Raw genomic sequence first — 24,134 nt, 5'->3', positions numbered from 1 at the left:
GTAAAACATAGCTAACAATTAATAGAAGCTTATAACCCACCAATTAGCATAGGAACTATGAGGCCAACGTCGCTAACAAGCTAACACCTTACCGCTTAGCACTGGAGCTATCAGGCTAATGTAGCTAATAATAATAATAATAATAATAATAATAATTATTATAAAACGCTTTTCGAGAACCTAAAGACACAGCTAACAATTAATGGAAACTTATGACCCACCAATCATAACTATGAGGCTAACAGGCCTCGTAGCTCCAGTGCTAAGTGGTGGGGTTTTAGCTTGTTAGCTACATTAGCCTCGTAGCTCCAGTGCTAAGTGGCGGGGTTTTAGCTTGTTAGCTACATTAGCCTCGTAGCGCCAGTGCTAAGTGGCGGAGTTTTAGCTTGTTAGCTACATTAGCCTCGTAGCTCCAGTGCTAAGTGGTGGGGTGTTAGCTTGTTAGCTACATTAGCCTCGTAGCTCCTGTGCTAAGTGGTGGGGTGTTAGCTTGTTAGCTGCATAAGCCTCGTAGGTCCAGTGCAAAGTGGTGGGGTTTTAGCTTGTTAGCTACATTAGCCTCGTAGCTCCAGTGCTAAGTGGTGGGGTGTTAGCTTGTTAGCTACATTAGCCCTGTAGCTCCAATGCTAAGTGGTGAGGTTTTAGCTTGTTAGCTACATTAGCCTCGTAGCTCCAAACTTCAGACACCAAACGCGGCTCTGCTGATCGACCACGTTTCCAATAATCGGTCTAGGTAAATCTGATTATCTGCCAAACTATTTAATCAATATGAGGCACATCAGCAAACGCAGGAGAAAAAGAGAAAATGAGAAAAAAGAGAAAAAAGAAAGAATAAAGATGAGAAAAGGCACCTCGCCGCCTCGTTTGATCTCGTCAGCATGCCGGGTCTAAACCGCCGACGAGCGCACAAACGTCTTTCCTTCGGCTCTGCTAATCAAAGCCGGACCAGCGCGGAAGCTCGTCTAACGTAAGATATGAAAAGAAGAAGGAAAAAAATCAAACAGGGTCTAAATGGTCACACGTTTCCCTCCATCGCTCCTCTCCACAGTAATTAGGCTCCACTCTCGCCGCCTCAGCGCGCGCTCGGGTGAAAAAAGTGACTCATTAGAACGAGGCACGAAGTGACGGAGAGCAGAAAAGCGCTTTTTGAACATCTACAAAACCAAGGGGAGCAGAGAGGAAAAGGAAAAAGGAAAAAAAAGTTTGCATATTTATTAGCTGCAAATGGGAAGCGCGTAACGGCAGACGGAGGCCTGGGACGGTCTGTGCTCGCGTCCCTCCGTCCCTGCGTCCCTGCGTCCCCGCGCCCTTGTTCAGAGAGCACTCAGGACCTCATGCCGCGAATAAACGAGCTTTAACAACTGACAGAGCAATTAAGGACTAATTCACGTATGAACTGTGAAGCTTCGGAGCTCAAGATGTTCGATAATGTGCTGTGTTCACAGGACCGGCGCCGCCTGGACTGGGCTTCCCGGGGTATGGCCCCGAAAATTAACTGACCAGCCCTGAACCTCACAGCGCTGACACGCCACACACCACCACTTCACTGCTCTCTCTCCAACTCCATTACCCATAATTCTCAGTTCTCAACATCTACAGTTTCATTTAGGGGCACAATCACCCAAATCTCAAACTACAGAGAGAGGGAGGAAGAGATAAGGGAGAGAGAAATAGGGAGAGAGAGTAATGGAAGAGAAAGAGAGAGAGTGTAATGGGAGAGAGTAATAAGGGGAGAGAAAGAGAGAGAGAGAGTAATGGGAGAGAGTAATAAGGGGAGAGAAAGAGAGAGAGTAATGGGAGAGAAAGAGAGAGAGTAATGGGAGACAAAGAGAGAGAGTGTAATGGGAGAGAGTAATAAGGGGAGAGAAAGAGAGAGAGTAATGGGAGAGAAAGAGAGAGAGCGTAATGGGAGAGAGTAATAAGGGGAGAGAAAGAGAGAGAGAGTAATGGAAGAGAAAGAGAGAGAGTGTAATGGGAGAGAGTAATAAGGGGAGAGAAAGAGAGAGAGTAATGGGAGAGAAAGAGAGAGAGCGTAATGGGAGAGAGTAATAAGGGGAGAGAAAGAGAGAGAGAGAGTAATGGAAGAGAAAGAGAGAGAGTGTAATGGGAGAGAGTAATAAGGGGGAAAGAAAGAGAGAGAGAGAGAGAGAGAGAGAATAATGGGAGAGAGAAAAAAAAAGAGAGAGTGTAATGGGAGAGAGAGAGAGAGAGAGAGAGAGAGAGAGAGATAAAGGAGAGAAGCTGGTTTCTGGACCCCGAGTGACCCGACACACATTTTTTAGTGAACATTAGTAAAAACTAAACGAATATCTGAGTGGAAGCTCCGCCCCTCGGCTTCCTTCCTTTGGCTCCACAACAACGAAGGCATTTAGAGTGTAATCCTGAGATCTGTAACAGCCTGTTTGATAAACACTCTCGCTTCTTTCACAGCCTTTGTTTTGCTCATGTGACACAATCCATGTAATTGATAAAGATCTACAAAAACCTTTTGAGCTCAGAGAGGAACATTCATCTGGAGCAGGACTCGGGTCATACGAGCCAAATCAATTACACAAACCAGAGTTTTTTCCTTTTTTTGTTGTTGTTTTTCTACCCACAAATCACTTTGCAGATGTTGTGTTAAATTGCAGATAAATCTAGCGTAAAATGAAAGGAAAATAGAGCAGAGCGAAAGTAATGGAAATCATGTGGCTCCGGAATCAGCGGCAGAATGAAAGCATTAGTTTAACTTAAACACGTTCGCCGCTCAGACTGAAAAATTAGCTCTCGTCATACACAGACGACCTTAGACCTTCGTCATGCGGCGAATTTTTCCACGTTTCAAAAGGAAAACAAACGGTCAGACCCGGGGCCCCAAGTTTGGGTCGTCTTTATTCACTGTGTTTCATTTTATAAGAAACTTTCGCTGAGAAACCACAAAAGACCTTCAGCCACACGCCCACGTGCAGAAATACCTGAGTGACACAAAACCTCCTACATTCAAAGATTCAGATTTTATTCATCGACCCGACCGACCTTCTTTCTCAAGGAACCTGTGGAATTTTCTTATTTCATCTCTCATGAATGCAGAAGAAAGAAATTATGTTCTTTCACATCAGTAATACACTAACTGGCCACTTTATCAGAAACACCCCCTTGTACTTCCACTAACTGGCCACTTTATTAGAAACACCAGCCTTGTGCTTCCACTAACTGGCCACTTTATTAGAAACACATACCTTGTGATTCCACTAACTGGCCACTTTATTAGAAACACCCACCTTGTGCTTCCACTAACTGGCCACTTTATTAGAAACACCCACCTTGTGCTACTACTAACTGGCCACTTTATTAGAAACACCCACCTTGTGCTTCCACTAACTGGCCACTTTATTAGAAACACCCACCTTGTGCTTCCACTAACTGGCCACTTTATTAGAAACACCCACCTTGTGCTTCCACTAACTGGCCACTTTATTAGAAACACATACCTTGTGATTCCACTAACTGGCCACTTTATTAGAAACACCTACCCTGTGCTTCCACTAACTGGCCACTTTATTAGAAACACCTACCCTGTGCTTCCACTAACTGGCCACTTTATTAGAAACACCCACCTTGTGCTTCCACTAACTGGCCACTTTATTAGAAACACCCCCTTGTGCTTCCACTAACTGGCCACTTTCTTAGAAACACCCACCTTGTGATTCCACTAATTGGCCACTTTATTAGAAACACCCACGCTGTGCCTCCACTAACTGGCCACTTTATTAGAAACGTCCCCCTAACTGGCCACTTTATTAGAAACGTCCCCCTACATCAACACTTCGATTTCTGCTACCACTTATTAGATTTCTCTTTTATCGATAAACAAACTTTTCCACTTCATCCAAAGGGCAGAAACTTCTTTTTGCAATATTTAGGCCTCATTATCATGCCTCTCTCTCTCTCTCTCTCTCTCTCTCTCTCTCTCTCTCTCGCTGGTTGCCAGCCCTGATATGTCAGTTCCAGTCTGAGGTGGCTGGAGGCCTTGTTGTGAGTTTTTCTCTAAAATGGCTTCAACTTCAGCATGATAAACACAGCCGTGAGCGAGAGAGGGTGCAACACACTCCGCTTTACACAGGAAAATTAAAAACAACACTAGACAAAAGCCCAGAACGCAGCCAGAGCCGCTCCAATCCATAATAATTTTACAAAACAACTGAACCTGAGAAGTTAAAATAATTACCAGTAAAAATGAACTGTTTGCACTCAGTTTTGGTTCACTGACAGATTATATTTATATACTAAGCATTAGCACAACACACAACAGCTTAGCATAGCAGTGCTAGTTATGCTACCCAATGTCTACAACAAGTACAGATTAAACAGGACTTAAATAAACATATAAATATCAGTAAAAATGAACCGTCTGCGTAACGGACTGCTCAGTTTTGGTTCACCAACAGGTTATATACTTATATACCAAGCATTAGCACAACGGTTTAGCATAACAGTGCTAGTTATGCTACCCAATGTCTGCAACGAGTACAAACAGAACTTAAATAAACGTATATCAGTAAAGATGAACAGTCTGTGTAACAGTCTACTTAGGTGGTTCACTGACAGGTTATATTTATATACTGAGCATTAGCACAACAGCATAGCATAACAGTGCTAGCTATGCTACCCAATGTTTGCAACAAGTACAAACAGAACTTAAATAAACACATAAATATCAGTAAAGATGAACAGTTTGCATAACGGACTGCTCAGTTTTGGTTCACTGACAGATTATATTTATATACCGAGCATTAGCACAACACACAACAGCTTAGCATAACAGCGCTAGTTATGCTACACGCCGTCCTCAACAAGTGACAGCGAGTGTCAGGTGGAGAGCGCGAGCGTGTCTGAGCGAGGGAGCCGAATGTGTTTACATAAAATACAAATATTTATGAGAATCTGACAGTGCAGGACTTTTAAGTTGCTTATAAATAGTTTCCGTGTGACATGCTAGTTGACATTAGCGCTGAAAACTCTGCAGGTATTTGCATTGCCGCTGTTGTCTCGTCACCACGAGGGAATACACGCGCTCCCTCTCAGACTCCGTGTCAAGCGCGTGTCTGAACTTTCAAACGCAGAGGCGGCAGACGCGCGTGTTTATGAAGGCCGCGCGGCTTTGGAGTGAGAGATTAAATTTGAAAAAATAAAAAATAAATAAATAAACGAAAAAGCGAAGGCGTCGGTGGAGAAGAAAGCACATAATACGACGGGTTTCACTCTGTTTTCAAAGTCGAAAGAAAAATATGCAGAGTCTGTGAACCTTGCTGAATTGTTAAAGGAGGAATATTCCCGCGCCTTGACCCGAAACTTCTCCGAGATCTTTTCTCTTTTAGGCTGAAAGATTGACTTTTTCTTCCATTATGCGCTCAGTTTACAGCACCAGTCAACAGACTGCAAGTCAAACAGGAGCAAACATGACTGAATGTATGATTTTTACAATATTAAAGATGTTCTGATGCTTAAATGCTTTTAAATTTCTTCCTAAGACAAACACATCACAGTGAAGTTGGAGCCCAAAACTGCTAAAGGTAAAGTATTTCAATATACTGACATTTATGTGCATATATTAGTATGAACTACACAGTTAAATATATGGAGCACATAAATACTGCCCACTTCAAGTCCACCTCCTCGTTTCTACACTCACTGTCCATCTTATCAGCTCAACTGACCATACAGTTTCACTCTGTAGTTCTACAGTTACAGACTGTAGTCCATCTGTTTCTCTGCATACTTTGTTAGCCCCCTTTTACCCTGTTCTTCAGTGGTCAGGACCCCCATGGACCCTCACAGAGCAGGTACTATTTGGGTGGTGGGTCATTCTCAGCACTGCAGTAACACTGACGTGGTGGTGGTGTTTTAGTGTGTGTTGTGTTGGTACGAGTGGATCAGACACAGCAGTGCTGCTGGAGTTTTTAAACACTGTGTCCACTCACTGTCCACTCTATTAGACACTCCTACCTTGTCGGTCCACCTTGTAGATGTAAAGTCAGAGACGATAGCTCATCTGCTGCTGCACAGTTTGTGTCGGTCATCCTCCAGTCCTTCATCAGTGGTCACAGGACGCTGCCCACAGGACGCTGTTGGCTGGATATGTTTGGTTGGTGGACTATTCTCAGTCCAGCAGTGACACTGAGGTGTTTAAAAACTCCAGCAGCACTACTGTGTCTGATCCACTCAGACCAGCACAACACACACTAACACACCACCACCACGTCAGTGTTACTGCAGTGCTGGGAATGATCCACCACCCAAATAGTACCTGCTCTGTGAGGGTCCATGGGGGTCCTGACCACTGAAGAACAGGGTAAAAGGGGGCTAACAAAGTATGCAGAGAAGCAGATGGACTACAGTGTAGAGCTGTAGAGCTACAGAGTGAAACTATATGGTCAGTGGAGTTGAGTGTAGAAACAATTTCAGAGTGTATTGCACATATGTTTAATATGGGCAAATATATGTACATATCATTTTTCTCCATATGCAAATAACATCATGCTAACAAGTGGCTACCATAGTCCATCCATTGTTAAGGCGTGTATTAGGTCTTTTGCTTTGTACTGCCAAAAAGAGAAATTTCTTGAAAGCATGAGTGTCCCTGCTAGTGTGGGTTCACGCCGGTTTTCTCTCTTTCAGTGAGGCGTAGGTAGGTAGGTCGATAGGTCGGTAGATAGACAGATAGACAGATAGAGAGATAGATAGATAGATAGATAGACAGATAGATCACTTTATTAATCCCAGAGGGAAATTCTTCTATTGCATCAGTAGGAAGAATAAAAACTAAGAAAGAAAGAAACATAGTAAGAAGACCAAAAGTAGCAAACCTAACATAGGTTAGAAAAAACGTCACTCAGGATGGAGCTGCTGCAATCGGCTGCCGCTAGCACGGCACCATCTTGGAGGCATACATTTCAGTGAATATTGAAAGAGAGAAAACCGGCATGAAAGAGAAAGAGAAAGAGAAAAGTGCCTCTTTAGCCTGACTCATAAACAAAATCATTCATTACACCCCAACCTTTTTCCTGCTGTCACTGAATGTCAACATGTTTCAGTAATGTAGCATTTTTACACTCTTTTTCTTACATACAGATCCAACAAAGCTGAATTAAAAATAATAAATCAGGGAAAACTTTGGAAGAACTTGGGAAAAATAAAATGGGTTTCATTACGATTCACACACCAAACAGCACGCAACATCATGTAATAGCTTAGCACAACAGCATTTGCGCATATATTTAAATATTTTAAAAAGGCACAGATTCATATATACATGTTTAAAAACATCACATATATTGTGCATATATATTGATATGAGCAAATATGTGTATATACTTTTCCTCTATATGCAAATGACATCATTCTAACTGGAGGCTACTAGCTTCCGTCTGCTGTTAGCCACATTTATTGTTAGCATGTACAGTCAAACCATTCCTTAAAACCCAAACTATCTTTTATTGTCCATTTATTAGTAATTAGTTAATTCATTAGTAAGTAATTTTGTTTAAAGGAACAGTTTGACTGAGCATCATAAGAATAAATGTGGCCAACATGGAATGGGAGCTGGTAGCCACCAGTTAGCATGATGTCATCTGTGTAATGCTAAGTAGCTCTGTTTGGTTAGCACTTTTACAGTGTTATTTTCTATAGTTTTAATGTCACTATCATTCTAAAAATGTGGGTAAAATCAACAATAAGTATCAAAGCCCATCTATAGGCTGGTGTGTCCAACTTTTCTGACTGGAACTGGACGATACGCCAACCTTATTTCAATCTAAACACTGACCTCAGACCAGCAACAGAGGGAAATCTGCAGTGAAGGTGGAAGAAGACATTGGCCTTCACTCTAAACCACACACACACACACACACACACACACACACACACACAGCAAATGAAACGGCCATAAATATACAGCAGGAGGCATTTACCCAGGGTGCAATGGGACACCTTTCACAATTTAATCAGTTAGTCATCCAAGAGTGATGTCGGTAATATCACCATTTCACCATCACTCTCGTTAACATAATTAAAACGTCCACCGGCGGGGCCATAAACGGGCCGCGAGGAGAGGCCAACACAGCACAGAGCGAGGAAATGTCACACTTACCGAATAACCGCGTCCAGACAGAGAGTGAGTGGAGCTCTGAGGAGAGAGAGAGAGAGAGAGAGAGAGAGAGAGAGAGAGAGAGAGAGAGAGAGCAGTGATGACCTTTAAAAGATGACAGAGACATGATGAAGCTGTAGCACTTTAATATCAATATTCACATTAACCTTTTCCCTCCCCTCTTTAATCTAATGACATCCCTTCATCCCTCCTCCATCCCTCCACCATCCCTACATGCCGTACATCCCTCCACAATCCTTACATCCCTCCACCATCCCTCCATCCCTCCAGCATCCCTACATCCCTCTGAAATCCCTCCATCCCCACACAACCTCTCCATCCCCTCAATCCCTCCACAATTCCCCCATCACTCCATCACTCCACCCCTCCACCATCCCTACATCCCTCCACAATCCTTAAATCCCTCCACCATCCCTCGTTCCCTACACAATCCCTCCATCCCTGCACAATCTGTACATCCCTCCACAATCCCTCCAGCATCCCTCCTTTCCTCCACAATCTCTCCTTTCTTCCACAATTCCATAATCCCTCCACAATCCCTCTATCCCTCCACCATCTCTCCATCTCTCCACATGCATACATAATTTTATATCCCTCCACCATCCCTCCATTCCTTCTCTACCATCCCTCCACCATCTCTACATCCATCCCTACATTTCTGCTCCATCATCCCTCCATTCCTCCTCCACCATCTCTACATCCATCTCTCCATTCCTTCTCCACCATCCCTCCACCATCTCTACATCCATCCCTACATTTCTGCTCCATCATCCCTCCATTCCTCCTCCACCATCTCTACATCCATCTCTCCATTCCTTCTCCACCATCCCTCCACCATCTCTACATCCATCCCTCCATTCCTTCTCCACCATCCCTCCATTCCTCCTCCGCCATCCCTCCACCATCCCTACATCCCTTTTCTTCTGTTCATTCTACTCTTCTTCTTGGAGTAACATGGTTTCTCAGTGTGATGTCACATTTATCTTGATGTGTAAAGAACTGGGCTCTAAATTTTACTTTGTTGTGTCACAAACTACCATTTTGAACAAGCAAACAAATGAATAAAAAAATCCTTCACACTTAATTTGTAAAGACATTATTATTATTATTATTATTATTATTGTTATTATTATTATTATAACAACAACGTGTCCAAAAGTTTGTACCAGCATTATTTCTGAAATGAAGGTGTTAATAGTGAGTTTGTGCTGCAGTAACAGCCTCTACTCTTCTAGGAAGACTTAACACTAAATGTTAGAACATTGCTGTGAGGGTTTTATTGTATTCAGCCACAAGAGCATTTCATACAAAGTTTTTCATTACAAATGATATTATCTGCATAACAGTCTGAGTGAAATGCAGGATCTCTGAAATCTTAAAATGAATTTCAGAATTTCTCAGTATTTGATTCAGTTTGTCCCCCTTTAATAACAGCGGCGCTCAAGCTGGACTCCATAAGTTTGTGTGTAAAAACCGAGTTTTACTGGAAGAGAATCAGACATTTCTGTACGAAGGCCTTCACACGGTCAGTGTCACGAAGTTGCAAAAGTCTGAATAATGACCTACATAAAGCTCAGAATCTTGTACATTTTTTCTACTTTTCTTTTCATTGTTTTAAATTATTCAAAATTCTGAAACTTTCTGTTTTTACTTCCAGGTTTAAATAAATGAATGTATGTTCAAATACATATATACATATCTATATATAGTAAACACCTGTCCAGGGTGTATCCTGCCTTCCGGCCAATGAAAGCTGGGATAGGCTCCAGCACCCCACCGCGACCCAGAAGGATGAGCGGTTTAGATGATGTATGTATGTATGTATATATAGTAAACACATTTTTATTTCTCTGATAATAGTGATCATAATATAGTATTGAATATGACATATTAATAAAAAAAAACTAAAAAGTATTCTATAAAGCATTTTGGAACAAAATACATATTTGGCGTTTTTTTATTCTAGTGCAGAACTTTATTCACTGAGCTGAAGAAATAAAACAAAATAATGAAAATAAAATAACTTTCAAACAGGCCTCATTTACAATTTTCTGCTGTTGTCAGAACAAAACCTTAAACAAAATCTTGCATCTCCAAAACTTTTCAGGAAAAGGAAAAAACCTGTTTACTAAGTTAATGGAACCAGAGTTCATTTTGGGTCGTTTCTTTTGGTCCATTCTTCATGAAATTTACAGACAATGTAAAAAAACACCAGACAATTTCAAATTATGCCACAAACTATAAGGTGGTTCTTCAAGGGTTCTTTAATAACCACAATGTTCGCATAGTGAAATTGTTCTTCAGATTGACGGAAAATGTGTTCTATATGTTTCTATATAGAACCTTTTTGAAAAGGGGTCTACATAGCACCAAAAACGGTTCTTCTATAGTGTACAAGCGTAACATCATAACAATAGAGAACCCTTTTTGGTGCTGTATAGCACCCTATACAGAACTATACATTAATTAGAAGAACCATTTCACCATGCAAAGAAAACCCTATAAGCATGCAAATGGTTCTTTGAATGTTCATGGTTCTATACAGAAGCACTGTCTTTACTAAAGAACCCTTGAAGAACCATCTTTTTGAATAGTGTATATGTTGCTGCTGACTGAACAAAACCTTGTATCTCTATTTTTGTTGTTTTTCAATTTTTAACATAATTTGTAAATACCTGTTGTTCTTTACATTGTGTGTAAATTTTATTTTAAATAGACCAAAATAAACGGCCCAAAATTACTTGGAAAAAATTCTGGTTCCATTGACTTACATTAAGAGTAAAGTATGTTTTTTCCTTCTCCTGTAAAGTTACGGTTTTGGAAATTTGAGGTTTTGTTCCGACAGCAGTGAAATACTGCATATAATACAAGATATGAGAATCTCGAGGGCCAAGCTGTGTTCATTTAGAGTCTCTCTCTCTCTCCCTCTCTCTCTCTCTCCCCTCAGCTGACAGCAGTCACATCTCCTTGGACACTAAACTCTGTAACTTGGCTGCTGTTCTGGTCAAAATGGACAAATTGGCTGTCTTCTTGTCCAGGGTCATATCATCTGAGCGGAGCTGCCATTCTCTTCAGCGAAAAACACCAGGTCTAAAATTATCCTTGCCGATTATAATAGCAATAAAAAAGTTTAACACCTCTCTAACATGTTCTCCCGCGCTCGGAGACGGAGCGCCGCGCCTTTAATCACAACCACACGCAGCGCAAAAGTCTCCTGCACCCGATCGCTCCACACTTCACCGGATTTCGTCAGGTTTTCCCGAACTTTCTGTGGGATTTCTGTGACAGGGCGAGTGTCATTTCAGATCAAACCCGAGCAGCAGCTCGTGTGCCATTAGCCGCACCATTGCGTCAGCCCTGTGTCAGTGTGGAACAAATGGGAACTAACGAGGGAGCTTTATTTTGATGGGACAGATTTAGGTTCAGATTTCCAGCCTTTTGAACACTTCAGGCTTGTTTTAGTCACTCATCAGCATCCATAAACATCTTACGGCCCCGGAGGTGGTTTATGAATTCTACAGAAACTGTCATTCGTCAAAAAGTTTAGCGCTGCGGAGGCTTCGGGCTCTAAACCGAACGTCGAGTGCGCGCAGCATGATGAGAACAGTCTGAACGGCAAGTGAGAACAGACTGGAAGAACGTCTGCAGGGTTTCGTGACTCGGATTAATGTGATTGGTGGCTTATTCAATTAGCCAGTCAATCAATCAGCCAACCAACCAAATCAGCAACAAATTATTAACACGCTGGTTAGAAGAATTACGGTTATTCTACATTTCATTAGATTCATTTACATGCAGACTGATAATCCGTAATAGCTCCATCGGAAGAGAATACGTCCATGTAAACACCTCAGTCGGAACAGGTTAGTCCAATAGAGGCCATTCCGAATCCAATTTCTATCCGACTGATCGAGGTGGGTAATCCTGTAAATAATCCGTTAAATAGAAGAATAAAATCTGCGTAAAAGTCTGTATCTATGGAAATCCGGAGAGGCCATGAGCTGTTGCTGTAATTTTCTGGACTGTTATCTTGAGATAATGAGTTAATTATCTTATGATCTAAAGATAGCAGCTTTGTTATTTTGAGATCACAATTTAATTAACTTGTTATCTCAAGATAACAATTAACTTGTTATTTCAAGATAACAATTTTGTTATCTCGAGATACAAGATAATTAATTCATTATGTCAAGATAACCATCTCAAGATCACAAAATAATTAACTCGATATCTCAAGATAACAAAAGTTGTTATCTTGAGATATCGAGTTAATTATTTTGTGATCTTGAGACAAGATGACAAGATAACTAACTTGTAATTTCAAGATAATAGTTTTGTTATCTCGAGATAAGATAATTGGCTCATTATGTCAGGATAACTATCTTGAGATCACAAGATAATTGACTCATTATCTCAAGATAACTTTTATCTCGAGTTAACAAGATAACTACCTTGTAATTTCAAGATAATTTTGTTATCTTAAGATAGCAAGTTAATTAATTCATTATGTCAAGATAACCATCTTGAGATCACAAAATAATTAACTCACTATCTCAAAATAACTAACTTGTTATATCAAGATAATAATTTTGCTCTCTCAAGATAATTGACTCATTATGTCAAGATAACTATCTTGAGATCACAAGATAATTTAATTGTTATCTTGAGATAACAAGATAACTAACTTGTTATTTCAAGAGATAATGAACTTGTTATGTACGTGTTCTCTACATGCTTGTATGTTATGTTATGTATGTTATGTATAGATAACAATCCAGATAAGTATAACTGCCTCATGGCCTCTCCGGCCTTCAGCATGTATCTGACTACATTCCCACATGGAAAGTTTAAGGACGTGCTGCGTTTGAGTCATAACTGAAGTTTATAACGTTCAACATGGCGGGAGCAGAACCTGGTCTGCAGAGGAGACTTTGGCCCAGTCCCATTTCTTATTTTCACCCCTACCCCTTGTTTTTGACTGTCATCTTGCTAACTGAGTTACAGGGTAGTGGTTGGAATCGTCCCTCTGAAATGGGACCCTCAAATAAAAAGAGCATCACTTCATTAACAGCTACCAGCGCTGCTCTGTAGGAGACCCTGCCAGTCTGCAGTGACAGCAGAGGAGGGTAAAGTTCAGCTCCTCACTGCTGGGCTTTAGTTACATTTAGGGCATCATATGATCTTCAAAGAGGGGGGCAATTATTTATTATCACCCAGCATTAATTCTTCAGTGATATGAAGCTGAAGTCAGATATTCACCAGATTCTGGTTGGCATTTTCCCATTCCACCTTAAATGGAGCAGCAGTTCTGATGCCTAAGGCGCCAGAATGTAACTGCTGCACCATTTAAGGTGGAACGGGAAATTTAGCGAGTTAGCTACTGAGACATCAGAGCACTGCTAGTGATTTTTATGCTTGTTATGAAGAAAAGGACCAAAATACACTGAAACAACATTAAACTAAGATAATACAGTGATTATCGTAATTTTTTAACAGAGAAAATTCTCACATTTGTGTGTTTCTTTGGTCTCTTGTTCTCCGTCTTGCCGGTTTTTCTTTTTTTCTGATATCTCTCTGTTTGGAGTCTCTGAAAAGCCTCCATTTGGAGGGTCATGTAGCCCCAACCCTTCACTCAACCCCTCTATCTCAACAAGAATCGGGACACCCTACCCCTAGACGAGAACGTGCAAAACAGAGGGGTAGGGCTGAGTGCTAGGGGTGAGGGGTGAAACAGGACTGGGCCCAAGTTTATGCTTCAGACTTCAAGGCCTAAAAATAGCAGGATGGACGGCCATAAAGCTGCAATAACGAGATGATCAGACGAACATATGAGCAAATAAATCCTCACTCCTTCAGTACTTTGTGTCTGTCTGGGATTGTGGGGGCTTTTATGCACATTACTGCTCAAATATTTATACGTTTTGGGAGGAGTTTGTTTACAGGAATCTCTAAAGCTTCACTACTTGGAGTCACATGAACATTTCAAACTTTTAGTCTCAAACTAATTCAGGTTTTACCTGATTTCAGTTCACTTTCAAAGTGATTTCTGGTATTTTTTCAGTTACGGTTTCATTTTATTTTGTTCTTATTTATTTTAACATTGCTAAGCTACTGTTTGACGTCGTTTATTTCTTTATTTATTTCATTAATTATATATTTTTTTACATACATACAAATATTTTCGGTAACACTTTCTATGAATGTCACCTTTGTAAGCATCTACAAACACATTCATAACGTTATAATGCATTCATAAGGCATTATAAACATGGCTATAAATATTTATAAAAATGAATTACATGGTATAGCCATATTTATTATGCATTATGAATTGTTAACATAATACATTATAAGTACTGATCATAACAAATTATAAGAGCTCATAAGTGGTATTTGTCTGCTCTAAGTAAAGTGAAGCGTACTGTACTAAAGCCTCCTCCAGTGTTCAGAGTGAGGCTTCAAGTTGAAGTATTTACTGAAGGATTTACTGAAACACTAAAACATTCACAGTAAAGCACATTACAGGCTTCAAATGTCAGAGTTTAAACTAGAGCTGCCATCAGTGTTTTACCCAGTGTGGGAAAGGTAATGTACACCACCGTTAGCTTGGTATTTGTCTTTACTTTACGCTCTCCAAGCTGGGACTGACTTCTTTGGCACTGACATTATAACATGTTATTAACACTATTTATAATCCATTATATTAACAATTCATAATGTATAATAAACATGGCTATAAAGTGTAATTCATTTTTGTAAATGTTTATAATCATGTTTATAATGTCATATGAATGCATTATGACATGTTATAAATGTGTTTATAGATGCTTATAAACGTGACATTCATAGAAAGTGTTACCATATTTTCTAAGCCACTTATCCTCCGGTGGAGCTGGAGCCAATCCCAGCAGCCACTGGGCGAAAGGCAGGAAACACCCTGGACAGGCCGTCTGTCAATCACAGGGCATATACATATTTTATTTATCTTTACTTTATCTTATTTATTAAGTTGCTATAATGTTGTAATTTTAATGGTTTATTTTTTTTTATTTATTACTATGATTGTTAATACTTTTTAGCATTTGTTATGTTTTTACTATCTCTCTCTCTCTCATCTTTCTCTCTCCCTCCCTCTATCTCTAACTCTGTTTTTGCTCTCTCTCTCCCTCTGTCTGTTTCTCTCTCCTCTATCTCTGTATCTCTATCTCTATTTGCTCTCTCTCTCTCTCTCTCTCTCTCTCTCTCTTTCATCTCTGTCTCTCTTTTTCGTTCTCATTTGTCTCTCTCTCCCTCCTCCCTCTCCTTCTCTTCTCTTTCGTTTCTCTCTCTCTCTTTCATCTTTTTCTCTCTCTCCCCTCTCCTTATCTGTTTCTCTTTTTCTCTCTCCTCTTCTCTCCCTCCTCCTTTCTTTTCTTTCTTTCTTCTCTATCTTCTCTCCCCTCTCTCTCTCTCTGTCACTCGCTCTGTCCTCTCTCTCTCTTTTGCTGTCTGATCTCTCTCTCTTCTTTCTCTCTTTTGCCCTCTCTCTCTCTTTCTCTCTCCCTCCTCTCTCCTTCTCATCTCTTTCTTCTCTCTCTCTCTCTCTTCTCTCTATATCTTTCTGTCTCTTTCATTCTCTCTTCTTTCTCTCTCTTTCGCTGTCTCTCTTCTGCTCTCTCCCTTTCTCTCTTTCTCTCTCTCTCTCTCTCTCTCTCTCTCTCTCTACCATGTCTTATGGATTTGAGGAAAAGGAAAAGGCTGTTTTTTTCCTTTAAAATGAAAAGTCAGAGAGAGGGAGCGAGAGGGGAGCGGGGGAGCGAGGGAGGGATGGAGGGAGGAGGTGGGCTGCAGGCTGATAAAAGCGTGATGCGAGCTGACAGGTCTGACAGTGAAAAGCGACAGAAGGAGGCGGAGTGGAGGGAAATTGCGGCTGTAGAGGCTGACAGTGTTAGATATGGCATTTCTCTCTAATCTGCTGCCAAATAAACGCTGCTAAGAAGCAGAACGCCTGCCCCTGTCGTTTATATCTGTCCATCTCCGACAGAGAGAGAGAGAGAGAGAGAGAGAGTCCGTCACTCCGACAGCCTTCAGCAGCGCTGATACTGATTTGATTCAAAACAAGACATGGGGGGGGCAGAAAGACGGAGAGATAGAGAGAGAGGGAGAGAGAGAGAAAGCGCGAGAGAGCAAAAAGAGAGTTATAGAGATAGAGAGGGGAGAGACAGAAACAGAGATGGAGGGAGAGAAAGAGTAGAAACAGAGTTAGAGATGGAAGGAGAGAGAGGTAAAAGAGAGAGAGAGAGAGAGGAGAGAGAGAGAGAGAGAGAGAGAGAGAGAGAGAGAGAGTATAAAAGGTTTCTAGCAGCGATTTTTCTCCGATCCTCTAATTTCCATCAGAAACAGCGCATTTAATCTCTTCATTAAAAACACTTTTTTCATTCCATCACTCTCCCTCCGCCCATCATCACTCGTTTGGAGAGACGCTCGCTCGCTCCGCCGGAGTGAATCTGCCACGGATTCGCGGCGCGTTTGACAGGCATTAGTTAGGGAAGCATATTCAGAATTCATTTAAAATGAGCCACGAGGGAATTAGACATAAATTCTCATTACACTCGCGCAGAGCCTTATTATTTCATCCCACAGCCATTTCAGTAACCCCCCCCCCAACAGCACCACCACACACAGCCAGCGTACACAATCCAGCCCCAACGAATATTCCCAAACTGTTTAACCGCTCTTTATTATTATTACAGCATAATAATACATTACAGTGCAGAACTGCTTTTAAATTTACTGCCATCATTCAGTTCCACTCTCTACGGAGCCGCGCCGGTGACATCGCGCATAAACATAAACAACGCAGGCCACGCCGTGTTAACGCATGGGAACAAGATCCTAACGTGTGACTATGACTTAGTAAGGCATGGGAACAAGATCATGCCTCAATAAGTTGTGGCCACATATTAGGATCTCATTCCCATGCCTTACTAAGTCATAGCCTCAACTTAATTATCTCATTCCCTAAGTCGTGGCCATGCAGTATTAACGCATGGAAAGAGATCCTAATGACTTAGTAAGCCATGGAAATGAGATAATTAAGTCGTGGCTACAACTTAGTAAGGCGTGGGAACAAGATCATGCCTCATTAAGTTGTGGCCACACATTAGGATCTCATTCCCACACCTTACTAAGTCGTGGCCACGCATTAGAACCTCGTTCCCATGTCTTACTAAGTTATAGCCACAACTTAATTATCTCATTCCCATGCCTTGCTAAGTCATAACCACGACTTAATTATCTCATTCCCATGCCTTACTAAGTCGTGGCCAAGCATTAGGATCTCATTTTCCATGCGTTAATACTGCATGGCCATGACTTAGTAAGCCATGGGAATGAGATAATTAAGTCGTGGTTATGACTTAGCAAGGCATGGGAATGAGATAATTAAGTTGTGGCTACAACTTAGTAAGGTGTGGGAACAAGACCATGCCTCACCAAGTTGTGGCCACACATTAGGATCTCATTCCCACACCTTACTAAGTCATGGCCATGCATTAGAATCTTGTTCCTATGCCTTTCTAAGTCGTGGCCACAACTTAATTATCTTGTTCCCCTGCCTTACTAAGTCATGGCCACACATTATTTTTAATTATCAATGATTAAAATAATTATCGGTAATAATTACATATATAATTATATATAGGATGTCACCGCAACTCTCAGCTTTTGTGTTTCTTTTTATTTTAATTTACTCACTAACAAAAGAACAACTTTACACTGAATGTCATCCTGAACTTTACGGTTGACGTTTGTACTGTATTTTAATGTGGGCTGTAACTGACTGTAGCAGTAACAGTAGCAGTAACTGCGTTTTTCATTGGAATAACTGGTTCACCTTCACTGTGCACTCACACTGGACTTTAACATGGACTGTACAGTAGACTTTACTTCAGGTTTTACGCTTCACATTGAATTTTACACTGTACTTTGCAATAAACTTTACATCAGATTTCACACTTTACATTACTCCTCACAACTTTACACTGCACTTTGCAGTAGATTTTCCAGCAGGCTTCATACACTGCAGTTTACACTGTAGTTCACAATAAACTTTACAGGGTTTACTCTTCACACATAATGCAACACTGTACTTATAGTAAACTTTACATCAGGCTTTACACTTTACAGTGCAGTTTGCAATAAACTTTACATTGGGCTTCACACTTTATACTACTACTTACATTGAACTTTACATTGCACTTTGCCACAAATTTTACATCAGGTTTTTTTCATTACAATTTACACTATACTTCACAATAAACTTTACATGAAACTTTACTCTTTACACTGAACGTTACATCATACTTTACAGTAAACTCAAACTCAAAAAATCAGTCTTTGGCTTACCTGTGGACTTGACATTAGACTTACACTGAAGTTTAAACTGGGCTTTAACTTTAATGCAGAGTTTACTGTGGACTTTACACTGAACTTTACTGTGGACTTTACACTGAACTTTACCATTGACTTTATGTTTTACTGTGGACATTATGCCAAACTTTACTGTGAACTTTATACATTACCTTGGACTTTACACTGAACTTTATACATTACCTTGGACTTTACACTGAACTTTACTGTGGACTTTACACTTTACTGTAGACTTCAAACTAAACTTACTGTGGCTGAACTTTATTGTAGATTTTTTTTTCAAACTTCATTGTAGATTTTATAATGAACTTTACTGTGGACATTACTGTTGACTTCATGCTTTACTGTGGACGTTATAGCAAACTTTTCTGTGGACTCTACACTGAACTTTACTGTGGACACTGAGATTCACTGTGGAACTTATACCGAACTTTCCTGTGAACTTTACACTGCACTGAGGATTTTACACTGACCTTCCCTGTGGACTGTATTATGAACTTCAACATGGGCTTTGAACTTCACTGAGGATTTTACAGGGGAGTAACACTGACAGGGTAGTGGAGAGTAATAATTGGAGCTAGACCCCTAAAAGTCATCACTCATTAGCAGCCTAAGGTTGTGACATCAGCAAAGTAGGCGTGTCTGTGCTTACCTCACTGAGGCGGTCCTTGGAGCTGCTGCGGTTGGCTGTGGAGCTCAACTCGTGAACATTCGTCTCTGGAATGGTCCTTCCGGCCTGAGCCAGGACGCTTCGAAACTGTTAAAGCAAAACACAAAATGATTCCACTTTGTTGTGAACTTATTTTGGGCTTTACTGTGAACTTTACATCGGACTTTCTACTAGAGCAGGGGTCACAACCCAAATGTTAAGAAGAGCCATTTTGTCCTTTCAACTAAAATCAAACCACCTTGGGAAGGTTTAAGTCCGTTTTACCATCTGTAAATGTGTCTCAGTCTGTGCTGATGTGCTGGTATAGGATAAAAATATAACATAAATGAAAACACAGACTTTGCTCTGCTTTAAGCTTTAGCTCAGCTGTAGCCACTTTTCTCACATCTCCAGCAGGAAACATTTTCTCAAAGGTGGAACAGAAATATATGCTTCTTATTCATCAACTTCTTGTTTGAATTTTTCCGTTCCACCTTAAATGCTGCCTGAGTTGCCAGAATGTAACTGCTGCACCATTAAGGTGGAACGGGAAAATTCAAATAAGAAGCTGATGAATGAGAAACTGACTTCAGCTTTGCGACTTTTTAGTGTTCGTCAGTTTCTCTGCAGATTAAACGTATCAGGAAACCAGCTGGAGTGATTATAAATGCATATAAGTCCATTCATCTCTAAATTATCGATGTTGGTCTTAAATCTCTCTCTTTGCCGTTTCGTTAGCTACTAGCTAGGCGAGACTGTTGTTTGTGTTGCTATGGTGACCAGCAGTCTGCGCTGATCTTCAGGGTTAAAGGGTGAATCAGCAGTTCTACATTAACTCCAGAGTTTAAGACCATTTATTGTTAAACTGTGTTGAACGATCAGCAGAGCTTTATTTTACTGTAAAGGAGGATTATTTTATTTTTACCTACAAATCTGATTCAGCTGTGGAGCCACAACAGGACAGGGTACATGTTGCCGACCCCTGAGCTATACTTTACTGCGCACTTTACAATGAACATTACATTTACAACTTCACATTGATCTGGTACATACAAGTACACGTACACGCAGCTTTGCAAAGCACTGTTTACCTGAAACGGTTTAATTTTTGATCATATACAATAATATTAACCAAAACTATGAGTAATTGGAATTTTTTAGCACCATAAAACTTGCATCACATCCAAAAACATTTCCGTACTGATCCATACTGAATGCATTTCTGCGTAATGCAAAGCATCTTAAATTGATTTTGCATAAAAATGCCGTCAATTAAATAAAAATGAACTAATTCCCATGTATTCCCATATATATTTATTCCAGATTAAACAAGATATGGATAGAAGATGTACAAGATGTCAATCTATATGTGCAGGTATAGATATTTTATCATCATATTTCATTACATCCTCAAATATTTTATTAATATTTTATGCCTGTTTCCTATTTGAGCTGTTATTTACTTTTCAACCCCTGTGTAATTTGCTCGGCTACATTGTAAATGAGGATCAGTCTCAATGTACTTCTGCATCAAAAAAAAGCCTGGTTGATTGATTGATTGATTGATTGATTGATTAAGCAAACATTCAATAAGAACTCATATAGGTAAGAAATTATCATTGATTTGTTTAATCCAGTTACTGATATAACACAACCGAACTGTGACTTGTGTTACTATTCACACGTTTTCTTGTTCAAAAATGTAGTTTTTCTGACACAGCCTGAATAAAAACATCCGAATTTTCAACTCTGCAAGATCACATTCGTTACTCATCAAATAAACAGCCCTGGGAATCACGTCAGCCTCACATGATCAAGATATCAGGTTAAAATGCTAATTTCTAACGTAAACTCCCCACAAATACATGAATACATGCTGGTGTGTGTATGTGAGCGAGCATGTTTGATGTCAGACGAGCGCCGGGCCGTAATTTATTTGACTCTGTGTATGTGGGTCCCCGGTGGCTGTCAGGGTCTTGCCCCCCAGTCTCCAAATCTCTGCTCTAATTTAAACAGATCACTGCTACAATTAACCTTTCTGCTAAATATCAATTACCGCCCCAGGCAGAGTGGAATTAAAAGGGTCATCAGTGGAGCTGACAGGTCCCGCGTTCAGCCGCCACCTGGCCAGTGTTCCCCCTGTCCTTCTGCCCAACACACATATCCAAAGCCCACTTAATTACAGCGGCCTCCCCTGGCCCACCGGCCCACCGGCCCACCGGCCCAGCGCCTGATCGACAGTCTGAATTAGCACAGAGTACAAGAGGTTAGCATCAGGGACTATAAACGGCTACAGCGCCCGGAAAACACGTGACGGCTATTTTGAGCGTTTCTGCTGCGGCCTGTTGGTTCAAAACAGCGAAAATCTTTCACAGTCGGGAAAACAGAAGGTCTTAATTAAGGTGTAAACGCAATTTCAGACTTTGATTCTGCACAAACACTAGATAACAGCATTACCTTTTCATTTAATTCAGAGCTTGTTTCATTGACAATCTTTTCCACGATTTTCCAAAGATCGTAATATTGCCTTCAACCGCCAACGCCTAAAGTCCACACTGATGGCTGGACGGTGAGGTGGCACTGGAGCCTCAGTTGAACATTGGCTGAATGTCAATGAACGCTGGCTGAGCAGTGACCAAACTTTGATCCGATAACTGCAGAAAATCAGATTTTGTCAGGAATCCGATCAACACGTTTACATGCATTTGAGTAATCAGATAATAGGGAAACTCCGGATCTACATGAGTCAGACAGTAATCAGATTTCTGCTTTACAACCAGCCAATAAACTCACAGAAGAAGACGCGACGTAAACGTAACGTAAAACTCAAACTTCACTCTACGGCTTTTTTTAAAAAACATCGCACCACTTTACCTGAAAATATGAACAAACATCATCTAGAAGATGAAGAATATTTAAATCCTTTATTTTGTCGAGCATGTATTTGGTTTCTCAGTGCTGTAAACTTTTACTCTGATTTCTTTCGGATTTCTCAGTCTGAGCATGTGCAAAAACAGATGGCGGTACTGGAAATAAGTGAGCAGCGTCGCCACGGGAAGCAGCGAAACACTTTTGGAGCGACGCTGCTCACTTATTTCCAGTACCGCCATCTGTTTTTGCACATGCTCAGACTGAGAAATCCGAAAGAAATCAGAGTAAAAGTTTACAGCACCGAGAAATCTGATTACTGAGCTAAAATCCAACTCTTTTTCTTAATCAGATTTCTAGACCTTACACCGATCTAAGAAATCAGAGCGTGCTGTTTACATGACCGTTTGAATAATCAGATAACTGCAGTAATCAGAGTACTGAGTACATGTAAACACACTCAATGTTGACTGAAAACTGCAGGAATGATGGTGAAAGACAGCCTGAGCACTGGATGAATGTCAGCTACATTAAATGTTGGCAGAATGTTGGCTGAGCATTGAGTGGACGTTGACTGAATGTCAACCAAACACTGGCAGATCAGTGACTAAACTTTGGCTCCTAGTTGACTCAAAATTGAACATTGGATGAATGTAGGTTGAATGTTGGCTGAACGTTGGCTGAGCACTGACTCAACATTGGCTTAATGTTGACTTAAGACTGCATGAATAATGGTGGAAGACAGCTTGAACACTGGATCAATGTCAACTAATAATATAAACAATAAAATGTGGGCTGAATGTTGGCTGAACATTGAATAGATGTTGGCTGAATGTCAAATGAATGCTGGCTGAGCGGTGACTCAATGTTGGCTCAATGTTGACTGAACACTGCATCAATGATGGCAGAAGACTCCCTGAACACTGGATGAATGTCAGCTGAAAGTTGGCTGAACACTGATTGGACATTAGCTAAATGTCAACGCCATGCTGGCTGAGCAGTGACTAACATTGGCTCAATGCTGAATGAATACTTCATGAATGATGGTTAAACACTGTCTGAACACTGGATGAATGTCAGCTAAACATTGGCTGAACACTGGGTGAATACTAGCTTAATGTCTGCTGAACGCTGGCTGAGCAGTGACTCAACGTTGGCTCAATGTTGACTGAATACTGCACAAACAATGGCAGAACTGCCTGAACACTGGATGAATGTCGGTTGAATGTTGGCTGAATATTGGCCTAACGCTGATTAGACATTGGCTAAATGTCTACTGAACGCTGACTAAGCAGTGACTCAATGTCAGCTCAATGCTGACTGAACACTGCATGAATGATGGCAGAAGACTGCCTGAACACTGGACGAATGTCAGCTGACCCTTGAGCGGATGTTTGTTGAATGTCAACTGCTAAACATTGACTAAACATTGACAAAACACTGGATAAATGATGGGGGAACATTGCCTGAGCATCGGATGAATGTTGGCTGAACAGTAGTTGAGTGGACATTGGCTGAATATCACCTTAACACTGGCTGATAAACATTGGCTAAATGTTAACTAAACAAAGGCTAATTGTTGGCTAAACGGCTCTGAACACTGACTAAACATTTGCTGAATGTCAGACGAACACTGGCTGGATGCTGGCTGGATGTTTCCAGCTGAACGTTGGCTGAGCGCGGGCTGAACGCTGGCAGAGGAGCTGCAGGTGTGCTAATCAAGCCTGAGTGGATTCCTCCAGTCGGAGACAGCAGCTAGACTTCCTCTGACAAGCTAATCAGTCCCGCTATCTGAACATAAGCAGCAGCGCTGCTGAGAGAGCGTGAGTGTGTGTGTGTTTGAGTGTGTGTGTATGTGTGTGTGTGTGTGTGAACAGTCTGAATAGACGTAAATAGGTGTGTATGTGTGTGTGTATCTCTGAGGCACCCGTCACTGATTACTTTGTTTACTTCGCGCCCGTGTTGACAGATTAAAAATAAAAATGTTTACAAATGCTCCGTTTCTCTTCACGCAATGAAATCAACAATCAGACTGATGACTGACCACAACACACCGCATCT

The 24,134-nt window shown here is 40.9% G+C and overlaps 1 protein-coding gene across 3 annotated transcripts in view; it reads right to left on the bottom strand.

The window, feature by feature from the left end:
* Positions 1 to 24,134, bottom strand: part of fbrsl1 (fibrosin-like 1) — a 511,912-nt gene that overhangs the window by 368,411 nt on the left and 119,367 nt on the right. For all 3 annotated transcript variants that reach the window (XM_036599230.1, XM_036599231.1, XM_036599232.1), the window contains exons 3-4: positions 19,209 to 19,313; positions 8,129 to 8,164 (exon numbers count right to left, since the gene is read on the bottom strand). In XM_036599230.1, the coding sequence (XP_036455123.1) occupies positions 8,129 to 8,164; positions 19,209 to 19,313 (141 nt within the window). The remainder of the gene's footprint in view (positions 1 to 8,128; positions 8,165 to 19,208; positions 19,314 to 24,134) is intronic.

The sequence above is a fragment of the Colossoma macropomum genome, unplaced genomic scaffold (assembly GCF_904425465.1).
Source record: "Colossoma macropomum unplaced genomic scaffold, Colossoma_macropomum, whole genome shotgun sequence".
Classification (NCBI taxonomy): Eukaryota; Metazoa; Chordata; class Actinopteri; order Characiformes; family Serrasalmidae; genus Colossoma; species Colossoma macropomum.
This window is presented reverse-complemented; position numbering and strand designations above follow the sequence as displayed.